At 42.5% G+C, this 19,124-nt stretch overlaps 1 protein-coding gene across 3 annotated transcripts in view; it reads left to right on the top strand.

Annotated features, from left to right (window-relative positions):
* Window positions 1-19,124, top strand: part of RFX1 (regulatory factor X1) — a 1,726,663-nt gene that overhangs the window by 126,852 nt on the left and 1,580,687 nt on the right. For all 3 annotated transcript variants that reach the window (XM_044057089.1, XM_044057092.1, XM_044057093.1), the window contains exon 3: window positions 12,428-12,537. In XM_044057089.1, the coding sequence (XP_043913024.1) occupies window positions 12,428-12,537 (110 nt within the window). The remainder of the gene's footprint in view (window positions 1-12,427; window positions 12,538-19,124) is intronic.

Raw genomic sequence — 19,124 nt, 5'->3', positions numbered from 1 at the left:
TGGTAGTGGATTTTGTGAAAAGGATGGACATGGCTGTGATGAATACATATTTTAACAAGAGGGAGGAGCATAGGGTGACATACAAGAGTGGAGGAAGATGCACACAGGTGGATTATATCTTATGTACAAGGGCCAATCTGAAGGAGATTAGAGACTGTAAAGTGGTGGCTAGGGAAAGTGTAGTTAGGCAGCATAGGATGGTGGTTTGTAGGATGACATTGGTGATCAAGAAGGGGAGGATGAGTGTGAGGGCAGCACCAAGGATCAAATGGTGGAAATTGAAAAAGGGTAATTGTGAGGTGAGGTTCAGGAAGAGTTAAGACAGGCACTGGGTGGAGGTTCAGGAAGAGTTAAGACACGCACTGGGTGGCAGTGAAGAGTTACCAAATAGCTGGGTAACTACAGCAGAGCTAGTAAGAGAGATGGCTAGAAGGGAGCTTGGTGTGACATCTGGAAAGAGGAAGGAGGACAAGGAGACCTGGTGGTGGAATGAAGAAGTACAGGAGAGTATACAGAGAAAGAGGTTGGCGAAGAAGAAGTGGGATTGTCAATGAGATGAAGAAAGTAGACAAGAGTATAAGGAGATGAGGTGCATGGCAAAGAGAGAGGTGGCGAAGGCTAAGGATAAGGCGTATGAAGAGTTGTATAAAAGGTTGGACACTAAGGAGGGAGAAAAGGACCTGTACCGATTGGCTAGACAGAGGGACCAAGCTAATAAAGATGTGCAGCAGGTAAGGGTGATAAAGGATAATGAGGGAAACGTACTCACAAGTGAGGAGAGTGTGTTGAGCAGATGGAAAGAGTACTTTGAGGGGTTGATGAATGAAGAGAATGAGAGGGAGAGAAGGTTGGATGATGTGCGGATAGTGAATCATGAAGTGCAGTGGATTAGCAAGGAGGAAGTAAGGATAGCTATGAAGAGGATGAAGAACGGAAAGGCCGTTGGTCCAGATGACATACCTGTGGAAGCATGGGACCTTAACTTTATATTGGAAAAGCTCACTCTACCTCCCTATGAGCCAGCTGCAAATGCAGAGTTGAAATTCCTTTCTTGGAAAACAGCCATCACTTCAACAAGAAGGGTGTCTGAATTACAGGCCCTGATGGCAGTGGAGCCTTTCATCATCTTTCATGCGGACAGGGTGTCCCTCAGGACCAATCCCTCCTTTATGCCCAAGGTGGTATCCAGTGTGGCCCTTGATCAGTCCATTCATTTGACAACCTTCTTTTCTAATCCACAGAACAAAGGGGAACGAATACTGCACTCCTTGGACGTGCACAGCCAACTTAGATTTTACTTGGACAGGACTAAGCCTGTCAGGATATCTGAACAGCTGCTGATTGCATTTGCTGCAGGGGCAGAGGGGAAGGCCATTTCAAAGCAAACCCTTTCTAAGTGGATAGGCCATTGCATTAATTTCTGCTATAAGCACCATGGAAAACCTACCCCACTGGGGATAAGACCACATTCAACCAGGGCTGCAGCTACCTCTACAGCCTTTCTCAGAGGTGTGCCTACCAAGGACATCCTAGAAGCTGCTACTTGGAGTTCTGTGCATACCTTCACCAAGCATTACCACTTGCCAATTTTTTCTAAATCCAGAGCTGGATTTGCCACTGCAGTCTTGCAGGGCCTTATAGCTGGTCCTAAGGAATGTTACTATGGATAACTTGTATTAAAATATGTGCTTAACTTGGTTCTAAATGTTACGGGCCACTCAAAATGCTTTGTTTACAAGTTTTTGTGGATTTTGGTATACGAATATGTACAGGTGTAAATGGATTTGGGAGGAACTAGGGTGATAATGTGTAATGTTGAAACAGGAGGGACCAGGAGTGATGGAATTGGTTATAGGATTAAGTTATATGCTAGTTAAGGGATATGTTTGCTGACTGGCTGGAAGTGCAAGTGGGAGTGGTTTTGTTACAAATAAGTGTAGGTGAAGTGGGGGTGGGTGGAGCAGAGTGAGCCTGAAGGGTGAATGGGGTGGGTTGAACCAGTTTCCCTCAGGTAACCACAAGTTAATTAACAGCAGTTAGAAGACTGGTAGGAGAGAGTGACACAGAGAAAACATTACTGTTCTATATTACTTTGCATAGGTACAGGAAAATCAGAGAGAACCGGATAGGGTTTGTACAGGTAGTTTGGCTTGGGGGGGGGGGGGGGGTAATACCTCAGGTCAAAAGGGACTAACATAACAAGTAAAAAGTAATTGCTCAGGAGAGACTATGGTTAGGTGGTGTGCTGGCAGTCTAACAGTTGCAGACAAATTACATAGATTTAGACATACACTGGTAACTGGCCAGTTAAGCAGGCCAAGGTTTGCTGGATTTGAAGGTGAAGAGATTCACTGTAGGAAAAATGAGTGTGCATGCATCACTAATGGCTTAGCTACTGCTCGCGTCTAGAAAAAAAAAAGGGGAGAGTAGGAAGATTAGAATATAATATTACATATAGCTGTGAAAGGCTTCTGAATATCTGGAGAAAGTGAGGAACCTTAGAAAAATAGAGGAAGTAAGCATACAGGCATGATTTAAGACAGCAGCAGTAGTAGAGTAAACACTAAAAGGAACTAGCAATGTTGTAAACATTAAACAGTAATTACAAAAGGTAACACAAGTCATAAGTAAAGACAGATGAAGCAATGGGGTGAGAAAAATCCACCAAAAATTTTCTAAGCATACACAGTCAAAACAGTAATATTTGGAAATAGACATCACTTAGTCAGTATGCATATAAAAAGTACAGTTTTGTACCTACCATAAATGTAGATGTCCGATAGGTATGCATCTGCAGTCCTAACATATGGGTTGTCCTGCCTCAGGCAGCCCTTCGGTCGGCCGGATTCCAAAGTGTGGGTCTGGCCTCGGCTGATGTCGCACTTCACCCGCCATAGCATAGCTGTTGTATAAAGGCATCAGCCGACGCCATTTTTCCTCCGTGTTCTTGCCCCAGATGCCAGGTGCCTCTAGGGAAGCTAAATTTGGATAAATGCAGATAATTCCAAACAGTAGAGAGCAAAATATATATACATATATATATACATACATACATACAAACAAATACACCATAATAGACTCCCCCAGCTAGCTAAAAGAGGGGTAAGTACCCTAGGAATACCACAGAGGGGAAGGAGGGTAGGTTTTGACTGACTGCAGATGCATACCTATCGACATCTACATTTATGGTAGGTACAAAACTGTACTATGTCCTTCAAGGATGCATCTGCAGTCCTAACATATGGGTAGAATACCACAGCCAAACTGGGGGAGGCGGCACTAAGATAATGATGGTGTAGTTATGATCCCTTGCAAAACAGCAGTTGCAAAACCTGCTCGGGATCTGGAGTAAAGGAAGATTATAATGCTTGGCAAATGTATGCACGGCTATGCACGGAGCTCAAGTAGCCTTCTAAAATGTCTTTGGTAGCCACTCCTGAGGGAAAGCTGTAGTGGTGGCTGTAGCTCTTGTGGAGTGAGGCCTGATATTTTCAGGAGTTGTCTTTCCATGAAAAGAGTAGCAGAATCTAATGCAATTTCCTATCCATTTTGAGATTGTCTGTTTTGAAATTGTTTTCCTTGCACTCCTGTTGCATATGCTATCAGAAGCTGGTCAGTTTTCTGCTGGGCTTTAGTTCTGTCCAGATAGTAGCGTAATTGTCCATCCAAGGTGTGTGTAGTCCTGTTCTGTGGGTTGGGGAAGAATGTAGGTAAATGAATTGGTTCAATGATAACCTGGAGACCACTTTTGGCATAAAAGTAGGATTAGTTCTCAGAGACACTCTATCCTGATGGAACATAAGGAAAGGCTGTACTGCCATTAATGCCTGTAACTCAGATACCCTTCTTGCTGAAGTGATTGCTAGCAGGAATGCAGTTTTCCAAGATAAGAACTGTAAGTCTGCTGTTGCTGCTGATTCAAAGGGGGGGAAGTGTTTTTTTTTCCCCAAAGTGCTGAGATCCCATGCATGTAGAGGTGGTTTCCTTGGGTTTTTCGCTTTTGATTCCTCTCAGAAACTGCCTGAGTAGAGGATGAGAGAAGACAGGAGGATCCATGTTGTACTCTGCTGAAATTGCTGATGCATGAATCTTAATGGAGGAGTAGGACAGGCCATTGTGGAACAGTTCTGCTAAGTATTCCAGGATGTGTGCTATGTTTGCCAATGAGACATTTTCTCCTTTGCTGCACTCCAAATGAGGTATCTTTTCCATTTGGCTGAATATGTTTTCCTTGTGGAGGGTCTCACAGCCTCCAGGATAATGTCCTTAACCCTCTGAGATAAATCTGGTTGATTTTGTTTTATGCAATATTCCAAGCAGTTAGCTGCAGTGTCTTCAAGTTTGGATGCAGGGTCTTGTAGTTGTTCTGTGTTAGAAGTAAGGGACATAGAGGTAGAGGCCATGAGTGTGCCCGAGACATGCTTCTCAGTAGCGGGTACCAATGTTGTCTTGGCCAGTCTGGAGCTATCAGGATTACCTTTGGCTGTTCCTCTCTGATCTTCAGTAGGACTTTGTACATCAAAGCAAGAGGTGGAAATGCATATGCTGTCAGGTTTTTCCAGCTGAAGGAAAAGGAGTCCACCCTCCAGGCAAGTGGGTGTTATACTCTTGAGCAGAATTTCTTCAATTGGTGGTTGTGTGGGGAGGCGAACAGGTCTATCTCTGACATTCCCCATTTCTTTGTTATGGTTTTGAAGATATCTGGATGCAGCATCCATTCGTGGAGCATCCCCATAGTTCTGCTTAAGGTGTCTGCTAGTGAATTTTTTCCTGGTACAAATTTGGCCTGCAGTTGAATGTTGAGATTCAGGGCCAAATTCCACAGGTCCATTGCCATCCGGCATAGAGGATATGAGTGTGTACCTCCCTGTTTGTTGATGTACCACATGACTGTGGTATTGTCCGTCCTTATCAGCAGGTGACCTTGTTGGAGGAATGGTCTGAATGCCTGGATTGCATGTTTCACTGCCAGCATCTCCTTTAGATTTATGTGTAGATTCAGCTGGTCTTGGGACCATAGGCCTTGTATACACTTGTCTTCCATGTGTGCCCCCCAGCCTAGGTCTGAGGCGTCCGTGGTGATGGTCTGGCTTGGATGTGGTTTGTGGAAAGGCAATCCTCTGTTTATCTGTCAGGCCTGAGAGCCCACAGGAATTCTTTTTTCAGGCATGGAATAATTGGAATCTGAGGTTCTAGACTGTGCTTGTGTTGAGACCATACATTCCTTAGGTACCATTGCAACTTTCTCATATGTAGCCTGGCATGCAGGATCAATATTATGCAGGATGCCATGTAACCCAGGGCTTGCAGGACTTTCCTTGCAGTAAGCTGAGTTTGTGTTGTTAATGCCATGAAATAGACTGGTAGTTGCTTTGACTGGTAGTTGCTTTTTTTTCCTCTGTGAGAAAAACCATCTGAGTTGTTATATCCAGTTCTGCACCCAAAAATGTTATCCTTGGGATGGTACTAGCCTTGACTTTTGAATGTTGACTGTGTATCCCAAGGCTTGCAACAGTTGTATGACATTGGCCAAATCCTTTGTTAATTTTGTCTGCTTGTCCGGCTGTATTAGGCAGTCGGTGAGGTATGGGTAAATTTGAATTCCTGAAGCCTGCAATGAGCAATTACTGATGCCAGGCATTTCGTGAATACTCTGGGCAGTATAGATAAGCCAAGGGCAATGCTGAGAATTGATAATGCTCTGATCCTGCAAGAAATCTGAGGTGTCTTCTGCAATCTGGTCGTGACGGCAGGTATGCCTCCTTGAGATCTAGAGTCACCAGCCAAGACTCCTTGCCCAACATGGGAAGAAGTTGCTGGAGGGTCAGCATTTTGAATTTTGGAACAATGAGGTATGTGTTCAGTGCGACAAATCGAGAATAGGTCTCCATTGATTTTCTTTTCTTGGTACAAGGAATAGTCTGGTAAAAAAATTCGGGCCTTGTCCACAGATGGTACCTTTTCTATAGCTCTCATTAGTAAGTTGATGATTTGTTTTAGAGCCTCTGTTTTTGGCTTGGTGGAAGGTTTGGCATTCCTCTCCTCTCTTTTTGGTAGAGTGTGGAAGTGAAACCTGTAGCCCTTTGTCTATTGTTTTGTAAAGTCCATTTGTCTCCTGTAATACAATGCTAGCTGTCTGAAAAATAAGCTAGCTTTCTGCCCAAGGGGGCTTCCAGTTGTTCCCTGGTAGGCGGAATCAGAGCCAAGTCATTGTGTCTGTCCTGTGGAAGTGGTTGTGTCGCGCAGCTGTGGCAGCACTTCTGGTTGGCAGCTGTTGCCACCCCTAGATTGACCTCTGCCTTCTGCCTCTTGGGCGCCTATTTCTGCCTCTCTGTGCTCTGAGGTGTCTGGAAGGACCCAATTCTTGAAGCCAATTTCTGCTAAACCTCGTGGTTGGACCTGTAAAAATCCTTGACTGTTTGGACAGATTTTGCTTTTTCTTCCACTTTCTTAGAACCTCCTGTGCAGGAGTCAAACGAAACTTTGTTTCTCCATAGGAGCATCTAGGAGTTTTGACTTAACATGGTCTGGTAAGGATTTTTCTTTTTAAGGCATGCCCCCAAATCAACTGCTCAGTCATAGCTGATCTAAAGCCTCCAGTGCATCATAGCCACATTTAAAAAATGATTACTGACCTGCTGAGAGTTATGTACCAAATCCTGAAGGGACTTACGGTCTATAGGTTCAGGAGAGGACAGTTTTTTATTTAGCTGGTCTAACAAAAATTCCTGGTACTGAATCATGTGAAATTGACAGTTTAAGGCCCTGGCCGAAAGAGTAGCAGATGTATAAACCTTTTACCCCATCTCTAATGCTCTAGATTCCCTTTCAGGGAAGAAGGTTTTGGCAGAGGCAGCTGCCACACCTTTAGTGCCCTGAGAAATGGTTTCTGTCTGCAACAAATGAGCCTTATACAAGTGGTAGTAGTGTCCGGGACCCTGTAATATCTGTCAGGAGGGTTTGGCAGGGGCTGGAGGAAGAGAATCAGGGGCAGTACTGGCATCATTATATGCATCATCAACAACTGATAGTACAGGAGGTATGTCTAAAGGCCTATGCTGTGGTAAGTGTAAAAAAGTCCTTAGCCTTTTCCTTGAATCTGAAAAATCCTGGCCCTCCCATTGGAAGTGTTCCCTCATAGAGTGTAGGGTTTCCCCAAAAGAAAATTCTTCAGGAGGAGAAGCAGAAGGAATGGAGTCTTCTGCATCAGAATCCTCATAAGGTGAATATGGGCCTTCCTGATGGTCAGAAATATCTGAGCCATCCGAGGAGTAGTCTGTAGAGACAGGTTTAGGGGGTTCAGTCTTAGGCCTCTTATCTGGAGGAGGTTGAGAGGCCCTGTCTGGGTGAGGTTGGGATCCCCTGATCAAAGAAATAAGATCCTCAGCCAGGCTGAGTATCTGGGAACTAGAGGTAGGCCTGTGAGAGGGAGCTTTTGTAGGTAAGGTCTTAGAAGATTTGGCTGCTTTAGCCTTGGAAAAGGCCTTGATAGACATAGAAGCAGGGGGTCTAGCAGCCCCACGTGCAGGAGTAGAGATGTCTAAAGGAATAGTGTCTGACAAATCCTGGGTGCCTGCTTCTGCAGCAGTAATTTCTGTAGCCGATTCAGCCATGGTCTGTGTGGCCTCGGTTATCGGTGGCATGCTTACGGCCGAAGGGAGAATCCGGACTCTCGGTTTCAGCCGAAAAGACCGACACGGTTGTTGGCCTAACGGTTTCAGCCGACCGAACCGCTGGGCGTGAGTGTCTCCTTCTTTCCTTTTTAGCTTTAGCTTGTTGTGTAGTCGGAGTCTCCGACGGCATTTTATATGCAAAAGCGGGACCAAAAACTCTTCTGCAAACTCCGACCGACGTCTAGCGTCCATCGGGTTGAAGAGCACAGGCTAGACAAGCTGATACCGCCGTGGTCTGGGCCTAAGCAAGGAAGGAAGTAAGAGTGGAAATCCTAGGTATTTGTTTCACAAGTTAAACAATTATTTACTTTGTCTGACATCGCTGAGGCAAGAAAGAGTCCCCACGGGTACATAGCTTTTTAGAAGTCTTCGTAGTAGAAATCTCTGGATCTGACCGACAGACTGAGGAAATGGCCGCTGATGCTTTATACCCCAGCAGCTATGACGTGAAGCATCAGCCTAGGCCAGACCCAGACTTTGGAATCCGACCGACCGAAGGGCTGCCTGAGGCAGGACAACCCATATGTTAGGACTGCAGATGCATACCTATCGGACATCTACATTTATGGTAGGTACAAAACTGTACTTTTTCATATGCATACTGACTAAGTGATGTCTATTTCCAAATATTACTGTTTTGACTGTGTATGCTTAGAAAATTTTTGGTGGATTTTTCTCACCCCATTGCTTCATCTGTCTTTACTTATGACTTGTGTTACCTTTTGTAATTACTGTTTAATGTTTACAACATTGCTAGTTCCTTTTAGTGTTTACTCTACTACTGCTGCTGTCTTAAATCATGCCTGTATGCTTACTTCCTCTATTTTTCTAAGGTTCCTCACTTTCTTTCCAGATATTCAGAAGCCTTTCACAGCTATATGTAATATTATATTCTAATCTTCCTACTCTCCCCTTTTTTTTTCTAGACGCGAGCAGTAGCTAAGCCATTAGTGATGCATGCACACTCGTTTTTCCTACAGTGAATCTCTTCACCTTCAAATCCAGCAAACCTTGGCCTGCTTAACTGGCCAGTTACCAGTGTATGTCTAAATCTATGTAATTTGTCTGCAACTGTTAGACTGCCAGCACACCACCTAACCATAGTCTCTCCTGAGCAATTACTTTTTTTTACTTGTTATGTTAGTCCCTTTTGACCTGAGGTATTACCCCCCCAAAACCAAACTACCTGTACAAACCCTATCCGGTTCTCTCTAATTTTCCTGTACCTATGCAAAGTAATATAGAACAGTAATGTTTTCTCTGTGTCACTCTCTCCTACCAGTCTTCTAACTTTGCTGTTAATTAACTTGTGGTTACCTGAGGGAAACTGGTTCAACCCACCCCATTCACCCTTCAGGCTCACTCTGCTCCACCCACCCCCACTTCACCTACACTTATTTGTAACAAAACCACTCCCACTTGCACTTCCAGCCAGTCAGCAAACATATCCCTTAACTAGCATATAACTTAATCCTATAACCAATTCCATCACTCCTGGTCCCTCCTGTTTCAACATTACACATTATCACCCTAGTTCCTCCCATCTAACCATTGCTAACACAACCTAGTAAGCATACTACCATCTAGCTACATTTTACCCTCCTCGTTCATAAATTATCAACCAGCAAAACTGGCGACTCATATTTCCTACTTCTACCTAAACTTTGCACTGGTATATTAATTACAAAATAGTGTCACTACCCCCTTAAACATCTCACATGCAGCAAAAAGCTACCTCTTTTTGGCATCCTACTCCTACTGCTCTCAACAGTTGCCCATCTAACAGCTTACAACAGTCATCTAACCACACTCCTAACCAGTCACAAAACACATCCACCAACTTCCACCAAAACCAAGCCACTCACTTGGAAATATCACCAGTTAGTTTCAAGACCACTGTCTTTGACCAAGTTCTGCAGCATTTGTATATGTGGTGTCCTTGACCACCAGTTCTGAACAGATCTGGGTGCTTCCTTTGAGGTTACGGACATATGTGAAGAAGGCCTTATGATTGTCTCTAGTAGATGTCGCCAATTTGGACTCGAAGTTTGATTTGGAAGATTTCACTAGTGCTCTTATTTGCTTGCACAGGCTAAGGAGACATTGCTTCCAGTTGGGCACCTGCTCTTTCTTGGTCTTGGACAGCAATTTTTTCCTTTTGTTACAGAGTTTATTTATTGCAGATGTCCACCAGACAGGTTTACTCTTCCTTGCGGAGGATGATTTAGGCCTGTTGGGTATTCCTGATTCCATGCATCCATATAAATGCTCATATAGTGCTTTGGTGTAGTTTTAGATATTGGTGCCAGTTCCTACAGAGGGGGAGGGGGCTGTGAAGCTGTTTATACCATCCCTCAGGAGGCTGTAATCAGCTTTGGAGAAGTTTTTATGTCTGATCCTAGCTAGATGGGGGTTGGGGGAGATGGTGACTTTGAAAGTGACAAGTTTTGTGGTCAGATCTTACCAGGGAGGATGATACTATAGGGATGCTGCAGTGGTTACTCATGTTGGTTAATACCGAGTCCAAGATATTATCACCTCTTGTGGGGGTATCAACTAGCTGTTCCAATGCATTTGCATTGACAAAATCAAGGAATCTACGGGCATTTGCCTTCTGGCAGGAGTAGTTCTTCCATTCTGTGTTTGGGTAGTTAAAGTCATCAGGGTAAAGTGTTGAATCTTGATAGATTCTAACAGGTCCAAATAGGCGGATTGGGCATCTTGAGTCAGATTTGGGGGCCGGTAGTTGGCTATGATTTGAATAGGGGTCTTGTAAGTGGTTAACTGCACCTGGAGTGTCTCCTGTGTGTCATACTCTTTGACCAGCCTGGAGGTGTGTATGTCTTTAATGCATATTGAAACTCCACCTCTTTTGGCTTTACTGCTCACATTTTGGGGTCTGAATGTATGAGAGCTATGGATGATGGCAAGGTGCTTCATACAGCCTACCTTGATCTGGCTAAAGCCTTTGATACCATTCCTCACTCAGGAATCATAGAAAAACTCACTAAGCTAGGCATCAACCCCTATATCACTAGATGGGTTACAAACTGGCTCACACATAGAACCCACAGTGTGAAAGTAGCGAACTCCAAGTCAGACTGCTGACCTGTCACCAGTGAAGTCCTACAGGGTTCGGTCCTGGGTCCTCTCCTGTTTGGTCTGCAAGTTGGAAGCTATTATTAATTCCCCAAGTGATGCTGACATCCTACAGAAAAGCCTCACTGAGGCCAATGACTGGTGTCAGAACCATGGCCTTAAGCTCAATGCCAAACAATGTCGTCATCCCCTTTGGGAAAAACCTGGTTCCCATGAATTACCACTTCGATGTAGTCCACTGAACACAGAAGGAGTTACACGAGATCTGGGAACACAGGTTGACAGCAACCTTTCTTTTGACCACCACATTGCCACTGTGGTCAGAAAGTCCTTCTATGTGGCACATCTTATTACTAAGGGTTTTGCATCCAGGAAGAAAGAGGTAATTGTCTCCCCTACTCTTCCCTCATTAGGCCAATCATCGAGTACAATGCCCCATTTGGCATGTACCTCACTAGACACCTGCAACAACTAGGGAGGCCGCAAAAGTACCTCACAAAGAGGATTCTAAGCTTTAAACACTTGTCTTATATGGACAGACTAAAAAATCTCCAACTATTCTGTCTCGTATCACCTACTTAGAGGCGTTCTCTGCTTGACTTACAAATCCATATCTGATCCATCTCTGTTAGAAATGCTACATCTAAAGAAATCCCAATCCTTCCACACCACACGCTCCAGAGACCACAGCCTCAATACCACAATCAACAGAACAAGCTGGAGGGACAGGTTCATAACCAGAGACTGCCCATGCTATGGAATAGACTTGGCCCTCTTCAAGAGAAATCTTGATGAGTAGATGGGAAATAGAAAATTCACCCTGGGGATCACTCCAGTGGCTTCACTCGACAGAGGCACTGGGAACTAAGTTCGGGTGGCATGATGCCAGGGTAATCCAATGGGCTAGGCTTGTAAAGGCTCCAGGGACATTAGCCTAGTACACACCTATGAACCTATGAACTTGCAGGATGAGTAACCAGGTAAGGCCGGGGTGCTCTCCACAGCTTTGAACCAGGTTTTTGTGACTGCACAGATGTCAGCATTTTCCGGGGTTAGGAATGCTTGCAGTGAGGGCAGTTTCATGTTTAGACTCCTAGCGTTTAGCAGCATGACCTTTAATTTGTGTTTTGCTGAAATTTTTATGTTGGTAGAACCCATAGTCCACTAAAGCAGTTTTAATTTTCAACATCTACTGTTATAGGCAAGTAGGACTTATAAAACTGTACTTTATTGGACATTGTTTGGCAGAAACGTGAAGGATTTTATTCAAGGTTCTTCCATATGCCTTTGGAGGCTTATTTTAGACAGTTGATTTACTGAGGTTGGGTCATGGGATCAGCAGTATTAAAAATAAATTGGGTTTGTATGCTCTTAATGGTTTTATTGTTTGTAAGTTTACTTGAATTTTGTTTTGTTTAAAAAAGAGAAGCTTCTAAAACTCTGTACACTACAGAAATGTGTACTGTGCTATTTCTAGCAGACTGTGAACTAGACAGTATATGACACTATGAACAGTTTTGTGGTATATGATATGGTGAACAGTACTGTTAATCTGCAGTGTTTTTTTATTTTAAGGACTATAGAATTACAAACCTTAGATGCATAGTAGTTTCCATGTTTGTATTAAAATCTACTCTGTCTTTCTCTTTGTACAGAAAATGCCTTGAGACCTAATGAGAGAGGCCCTGACTCTAGCCCTGGCCCCACAGTGGGGCAGTCCGGTGTTCCAACGCAGGTGGTGCAGCAGGTGCAAGCATCACAGCAGGTAGAGTTATTCATGTTTTACACTCTGTATGTGGTGGGAGGACTGGCTTGGTAGTTGTAGGCCTAAGGGAATTGATGTGCAGCTATAACTGTAAGACTTTTCAAAGTTCCTGTACAAGAGAGTAGGGGGTGGTGGTAGGAGGGGACAGAATGCAATGTGTGAGTTATGTTGTTGCCTGTACATGACAAAGAACAGCACCTTTTGTGACGTTGCCACACCAGTCATGTGTAGTCGTCTGTGTTCTGCATTGTGAGGAGCTTCTAAGGGTCAACATTGCACTTGGAATAGTATCACCTTTAAATAGCAGACCGTACTGTCATTAAAACATTCCACTTGGAATAGTATCACCTTTAAATAGCGGACCATACTGTCATTAAAACATTGCACTTAGAATAGTATCACCTTTAAATAGCAGGCCACACTGTTGTTAAAACAGTGCACTTCGAATAGTATCACCTTTAAATAGCAGACCATACTGTCATTAAAACAAGAGACATTTTTAGGGTGCCTTCAATCATAGAGGTAGGTTTGACTTCTAAAAATTTCAAACTACAGTGTGTTCATATAGAGAACAACTAACTATTTGTAATTTTAGTTTTAGTGGCATGATTTATGGTGGGCGATTAGTTTTTTTGGGGGGGGGGTTAGCTGCACAAACAACCCATGCTTTACTACACTTCATCAGATACAGAGAATGTTGCTGGCCCAGAGGTGTTAAAGAAGAGCCTTGATACACCTGTGCTCCCCTGGTCTCATTTAGCAGACTGAGTGGCGGGAGTGGGGGGCTGACCTACGTGGGGTGTGGAATATGTGGCTAAATAGCAGTGTCCTACTATGTCCTTCTGGTGATCTGGTATTAATTAACAGCCTAAGTGCTGGAGGCTGAGCTCATGTGGGGTGCTGTGGGGATTAGGTTTTGCAGTGTGGCTGCCTTTGACAGGGAGGAATATATTACTGCCACAGCACGCCCTGGACAACTTAGGGGGTACTGAAGCAGAAGATACTTTTGAAATGGTTTTATCCCCACTTCCATGCAGAAATGTGCATGTCCTGGAATTGGTGACCTGGCAAGCTGATAGAAGGGGCAGCTTCTCCCTTCAGTTTTGCACTTCAACAAATCTGGTTTCTTATTAAGATAAAGAGATGCCCAATGTCAGCTGGGTACCATGGGTATGCAACACGAGAGTTCAACGCTTTGATTCTGTCTCACTTTATCAGTAACCTGCAGCATTCCTGATAATTTGGTGTCAGTTTGTGAAGTTTGAGCTTTACTGGTTTCTGTTTCTTCTGTGTTCTGATGCTGCAGTTCCTCTTTCAACATCTTTGCTCAAGAATTCTGAACAAAGCCAGAAATAACAGGGAGGAATATTTTAAATACTACTCCAATTCACTTACAAAAACTCAAGAATTCTAAACAAAGCCAGAAATAATGGGGGAGGCATAAATACTACTCTAATTTGCTTACAAAAACACAAGAATTCTGAACAAAGCCAGAAATAATGGGGGAGGATTATTTTAAATACTACTCTAATTCACTTACAAAAACTCAAGAATTCTAACCAAATCCAGAAATAATGGGGAGGCTAAATACAACTCTAATTCACTTACAAAAACTCAAGAATTTTGAACAAAGCCAGAAATAATGGGGGAGGAATAAATACTATCTAATTCACTTACAAAAACTCAGGAATTCTGAACAGAGCCAGAAATAACGGGGTGGACGCATTTTAAATATTACCCTAATTCACTTACAAAAACTCAAGAATCCTGAACAAACCAGAAATAATGGGGGAGGCATAAATACTACTCTAATTCACTTACAAAAACTCAAGAATTCTGAACAAAGCCAGAAATAATGGGGGAGGTATAATTTAAATACTCGTCTAATTCACTTACACAAACTCAAGATTTCTGAACAAAGCCAGAAATAATGGGGGAGGCATAGTTTAAATACTACTCTAATTCACTTATAAAAACTCTAGGATTCTGAACAAACCCAAAAATAATGCAGGAGGCATAAATACTACTCTAATTCACGTACAAAAACTCAGGAATTCTGAACAGAGCCAGAAATAATAAACTCAAGAATTCTGAACAAAGCCAGAAATAGTAGGGGAGGCATAAATAGTACTGTAATTCACTTACAAAAACTAAAGATTTCTGAACAAAGCCAGAAATAGTAGGGGAGGCATAAATAGTACTGTAATTCACTTACAAAAACTCAAGGATTCTGAACAAAACCAGAAATAATGCTGGAGGTATAGTTTAAATATTCCTCTAATTCACTTACAAAAACTCAAGAAGGGCAGAAATAATGGGGGGGAGGCATAGTTTAAGTACTCATCTAATTCACTTACAAAAACTCAAGAATTCTGAACAAACCAGGAATAATGGGGATGACATAAATACTACTCTAATTCACTTACAAAAACTCAAGAATTCTGAACAAAGCCAGAAATAGTAGGGGAGGCATAAATAGTACTGTAATTCACTTACAAAAACTCAAGGATTCTGAACAAAACCAGAAATAATGCTGGAGGTATAGTTTAAATATTCCTCTAATTCACTTACAAAAACTCAAGAAGGGCAGAAATAATGGGGGGGAGGCATAGTTTAAGTACTCATCTAATTCACTTACAAAAACTCAAGAATTCTGAACAAACCAGGAATAATGGGGATGACATAAATACTACTCTAATTCACTTACAAAAACTCAAGAATTCTGAACAAAGCCAGAAATAGTAGGGGAGGCATAAATAGTACTGTAATTCACTTACAAAAACTAAAGGATTCTGAACAAAACCAGAAATAATGCTGGAGGTATAGTTTAAATATTCCTCTAATTCACTTACAAAAACTCAAGAAGGGCAGAAATAATGGGGGAGGCATAGTTTAAGTACTCATCTAATTCACTTACAAAAACTCAAGAATTCTGAACAAACCAGGAATAATGGGGATGACATAAATACTACTCTAATTCAATTACAAAAACTCAAGAATTCTGAACAAAGCCAGAAAAAATGGTGGCGATGTAAATACTTCTCTAATTCACTTACAAATCTGAACAAACCCAGAAATAATGGGGGGCATAAATACTACTCTAATTCACTTACAAAAACTCAGAAATTCTGAACAAACCCAGAAATAATGGGGGGCATAAATACTACTCTAATTCACTTACAAAAACTCAGAAATTCTGAACAAAACCAGAAATAATGGGGGAGGCATATTTTAAATACTACTCTAAGTTGAAGGTTGTGCATCAGGCCTGGCAAGCCGGTACGTAAAAATCAACTGCCAATCATTAGCGGACCGGAGTTCCGCTGTGGCGACCCCTAACTGAGAAAAGCCGAAAGACGCAAACAAACTCTAATTCACTTACAAAAATTCAAGAATTCTGAACAAAGTCAGAAATAATGGGGGGGCATAAATACTACTCCTAATTCACTTACAAAAACTCAGAAATTCTGAACAAAACCAGAAATAATGGGGGAGGCATAGTTTAAAAATTCCTCTTAATTCACTTACAAAAACTCAAGAATTTTGAACAAAGCCAGAAATGATGGGGGAGGCATAAATGCTACTCTAATTCACTTCCAAATACCCTAGAATTGTGAACAAACCCAGAAATAATGTGGGTGGCATATTTTAAATAATACTCTAATTATGCCTCCCCCACTATTTCTGGCTTTGTTCAAAATTCTTGAGTTTTTGTAAGTGAATTAAGAGGAATTTTTAAACTATATTATAGAATACAACGCCCCATTTGGTATGTACCTCTCAAGACATCTGCAACAACTGGAAAGGCCGCAGAAATACTTCACTAAAAGAATCACAGGCCTAAAGCAGATGCCCTATGCTGACCGCCTTAAAAATCTCCAGCTATACTCTGTCGCATATTGTCTACTCCGAGGTGATCTCTGCTTAACATACAAGGCCATGTCAAACCCAGAGCTGTTGGACATGCTACACTTAAAGAAATCCCAATCCCTCAGAGCCACATGCTGCAGGGATCTAAATCTTGTCATCACAATAAACAAAACATGCTGGAGGGATAGGTTCCTGACCCAGAGACTCCCTAGACTCTGGAATAGACTGCCCATACATGTCAAGCAGAGCACCTCTTTGGCCCTCTTCAAAAGGAACCTTGATGATTGGATGGGAGAAAGGAAATTCACCCCGGGGATCACGTCAGTCACCCTGCTAGACAGGGGTCCAGGGAAATAAATAGTGTGGGAAGAAATAGCCAGGGAATTGTTATGGCTAGGCTTGTATAGGCCTTAGGACCGATAGCCTAGTACCAGCCTATGAACATATGTTGTGGAGTGACGAGTGCATGCATTATGTGGCGGGTCCTGGCACGCGACAGGCAGCTGGCTGTAATTTTCTCCTTGTTCAGCCTGATGAGTGGGACATCAGTGTGCCTGACTATCGAGTCACCTATGACAAAAGTGTTGGGTACATTATCTTGCCTTAGGAGCTGTTGTTGGGTGGCAGACTGGTGTTGTGAGCTATGTGTCACCTTGGTTGTGACTGGTGTTTGTTTACATTTCAGCTTCGGAGGTCCTTGTTGCTTTGGCAGGTTAATGTGAAGGGCCTCAGCATATGTGGGTTTAGTGTTGCTATGTGTGGGTGTTGATGGTGTGAGTTTTGAAGGGCTATGTGTTGCTTGAGGTGTAGTGCAGGTGGTAACCTTCTCCTCTTAACTGTCTAGCACAGTCTTGGCTGGAGAGAGCTTTGCTTCCTGTTTGGCTATCTAAGTGCACCTCTCGCAGGTTGTAGTGTTGGGTGGTAGGAGCAGAGGGTTGTCTGTGTACATGAGGCAGTTGCTGTATTGCCCCAGTATGCCCAGAATTACTAGGTGGACAGGAGAAATCACCGGAAGCTGACCCTTGAACATGCCTGTTTAGGTACTTTTTTGTAAAGTACAAAAACTGTTTTCCCTTACCTTTGCAAGGTACTTTGCAGTTATAGGCTGTTTAGTGTCTACGATTAATTTCTCCTTATTAACAAGGAGAGTTGAGTGCTTGTATCAGTTTAAGGCTTCCTAGTGCTTTCCAGCAGGTTCTAGAGCAAGTGCTAGTCACAGGGGTTCAGATTTTAGTGGTACTTCTTAGAAACCAGCTAGCTCTAAGGGAAAATTTGAAGAGCAGACTTTCTGGCACCTGGAATAGTTTAACCGTAGCCGTGCAGTGCTGCACAATGTGAAAAATGCGCAAACACGCACATTTTTAAGCCAGAAAGTTGAAAGGGATAGAAATCAGCCCAAAATGGCTAATAAAATTACAATTTCAGAGCTGGAAACCACTCCTCTAGTGTTACGTAGGCAGTACAATGCTCACCACTCCCACTGGTAAGCAGTAGGACTTCCCTCTACCACAGCAAGGTCTGAATAGCTATGAACACAGAAAATAAAGTCCTGAAACCAGTAAAGCCTGGAATCTGGACTATACTAGCTAGGAAAGGCGGGAAACGAGCAAACAAGATATTATTTTTGAGGGTTTTTTTTGGTTAAAACAGAGTAAACAATACAATAATACAGTAAATAAACACAGAAAAGGCTAACGCACTTGAGTGTTTAGCTGTAAACAGTAAATGCAATTAAAGCTCTACAAAATTAGCAATTTAAAACTTTTTAAATGAAGCAAGGCAAGTGCACAACTAAAAAATGATTTGAGGCAGTAATACAGTAGAATAAGCAGCTAGTCTACATATACAGAAAAGCAGCTAAAGCACACTAAAACAGTTCAGCTGCAGTGCAACCTACAGCACTTGAGTTGTAGCAACATTAAGGCAAATACAGTTTTAATAAATGCATTAAAATGTACTCTGTATTTCAAAATGTTTGAGAAGCACAGTCAGAACACAAGGAGAGTCGAGCAATTTTTTTTTTTTTTTTTTTAAGAAAGGGAGAAAGGAGGAACAGAGGGAAATATACTAAGTGGGTTGGCCTTCTCAGATGTTCTCTCTGTATTAGGTAGAATGAGCTAATGACACTAGGCTGGGAGGAGTGTCCAAGATCAAATTTAGAGTAGGGGAGGGCAACTGCAAGGCCAGCAGGTATAAAGACAAGATACCAATAGGGAGGGAGGATGGAAGCTATTTTAGGCAGAAAACACTACAGAAATGTTTATCACAGCAGAAAACCAGCAGTGAGCCAGTAGCTATGAAATACAGTACAAGTATGCAGTATACAATAAAATTGCTGTACATATATGCAATAACTACTACAAATAAGCAAAAATACAGGCTATTTATGGCTATATATCACAGAGCAGTTGCTCCTCTTCAGGTAGCTCTGTGTGTAATGGCTGAAACACTCAAGTTAACTTCTTAACAGAAAGTTGAAACCTGAAACAACTTTAAAAAAAAGCTTAAAAGAACCAATGAGCTGCTTTCTCCAAGCCGTAGACCTGGCAACCCAACTAGACAATGACCATAAACACTAAACTGTCACTGAAATGGGGGGTGGTCTTTACTAACTAAGATGGCCTGGCAATGAGCTCAGAAAACGTCTCTAACAAACAACTAGGCCCACAACGCAATCAGGAATATGGAGAATATTACAGCTACTACCTAAACTATTT

This window comes from Protopterus annectens, chromosome 15.part0, assembly GCF_019279795.1.
Source record: "Protopterus annectens isolate FY-2018-M chromosome 15.part0, PAN1.0, whole genome shotgun sequence".
Taxonomy (NCBI): domain Eukaryota; kingdom Metazoa; phylum Chordata; order Ceratodontiformes; family Protopteridae; genus Protopterus; species Protopterus annectens.
This window is presented reverse-complemented; position numbering and strand designations above follow the sequence as displayed.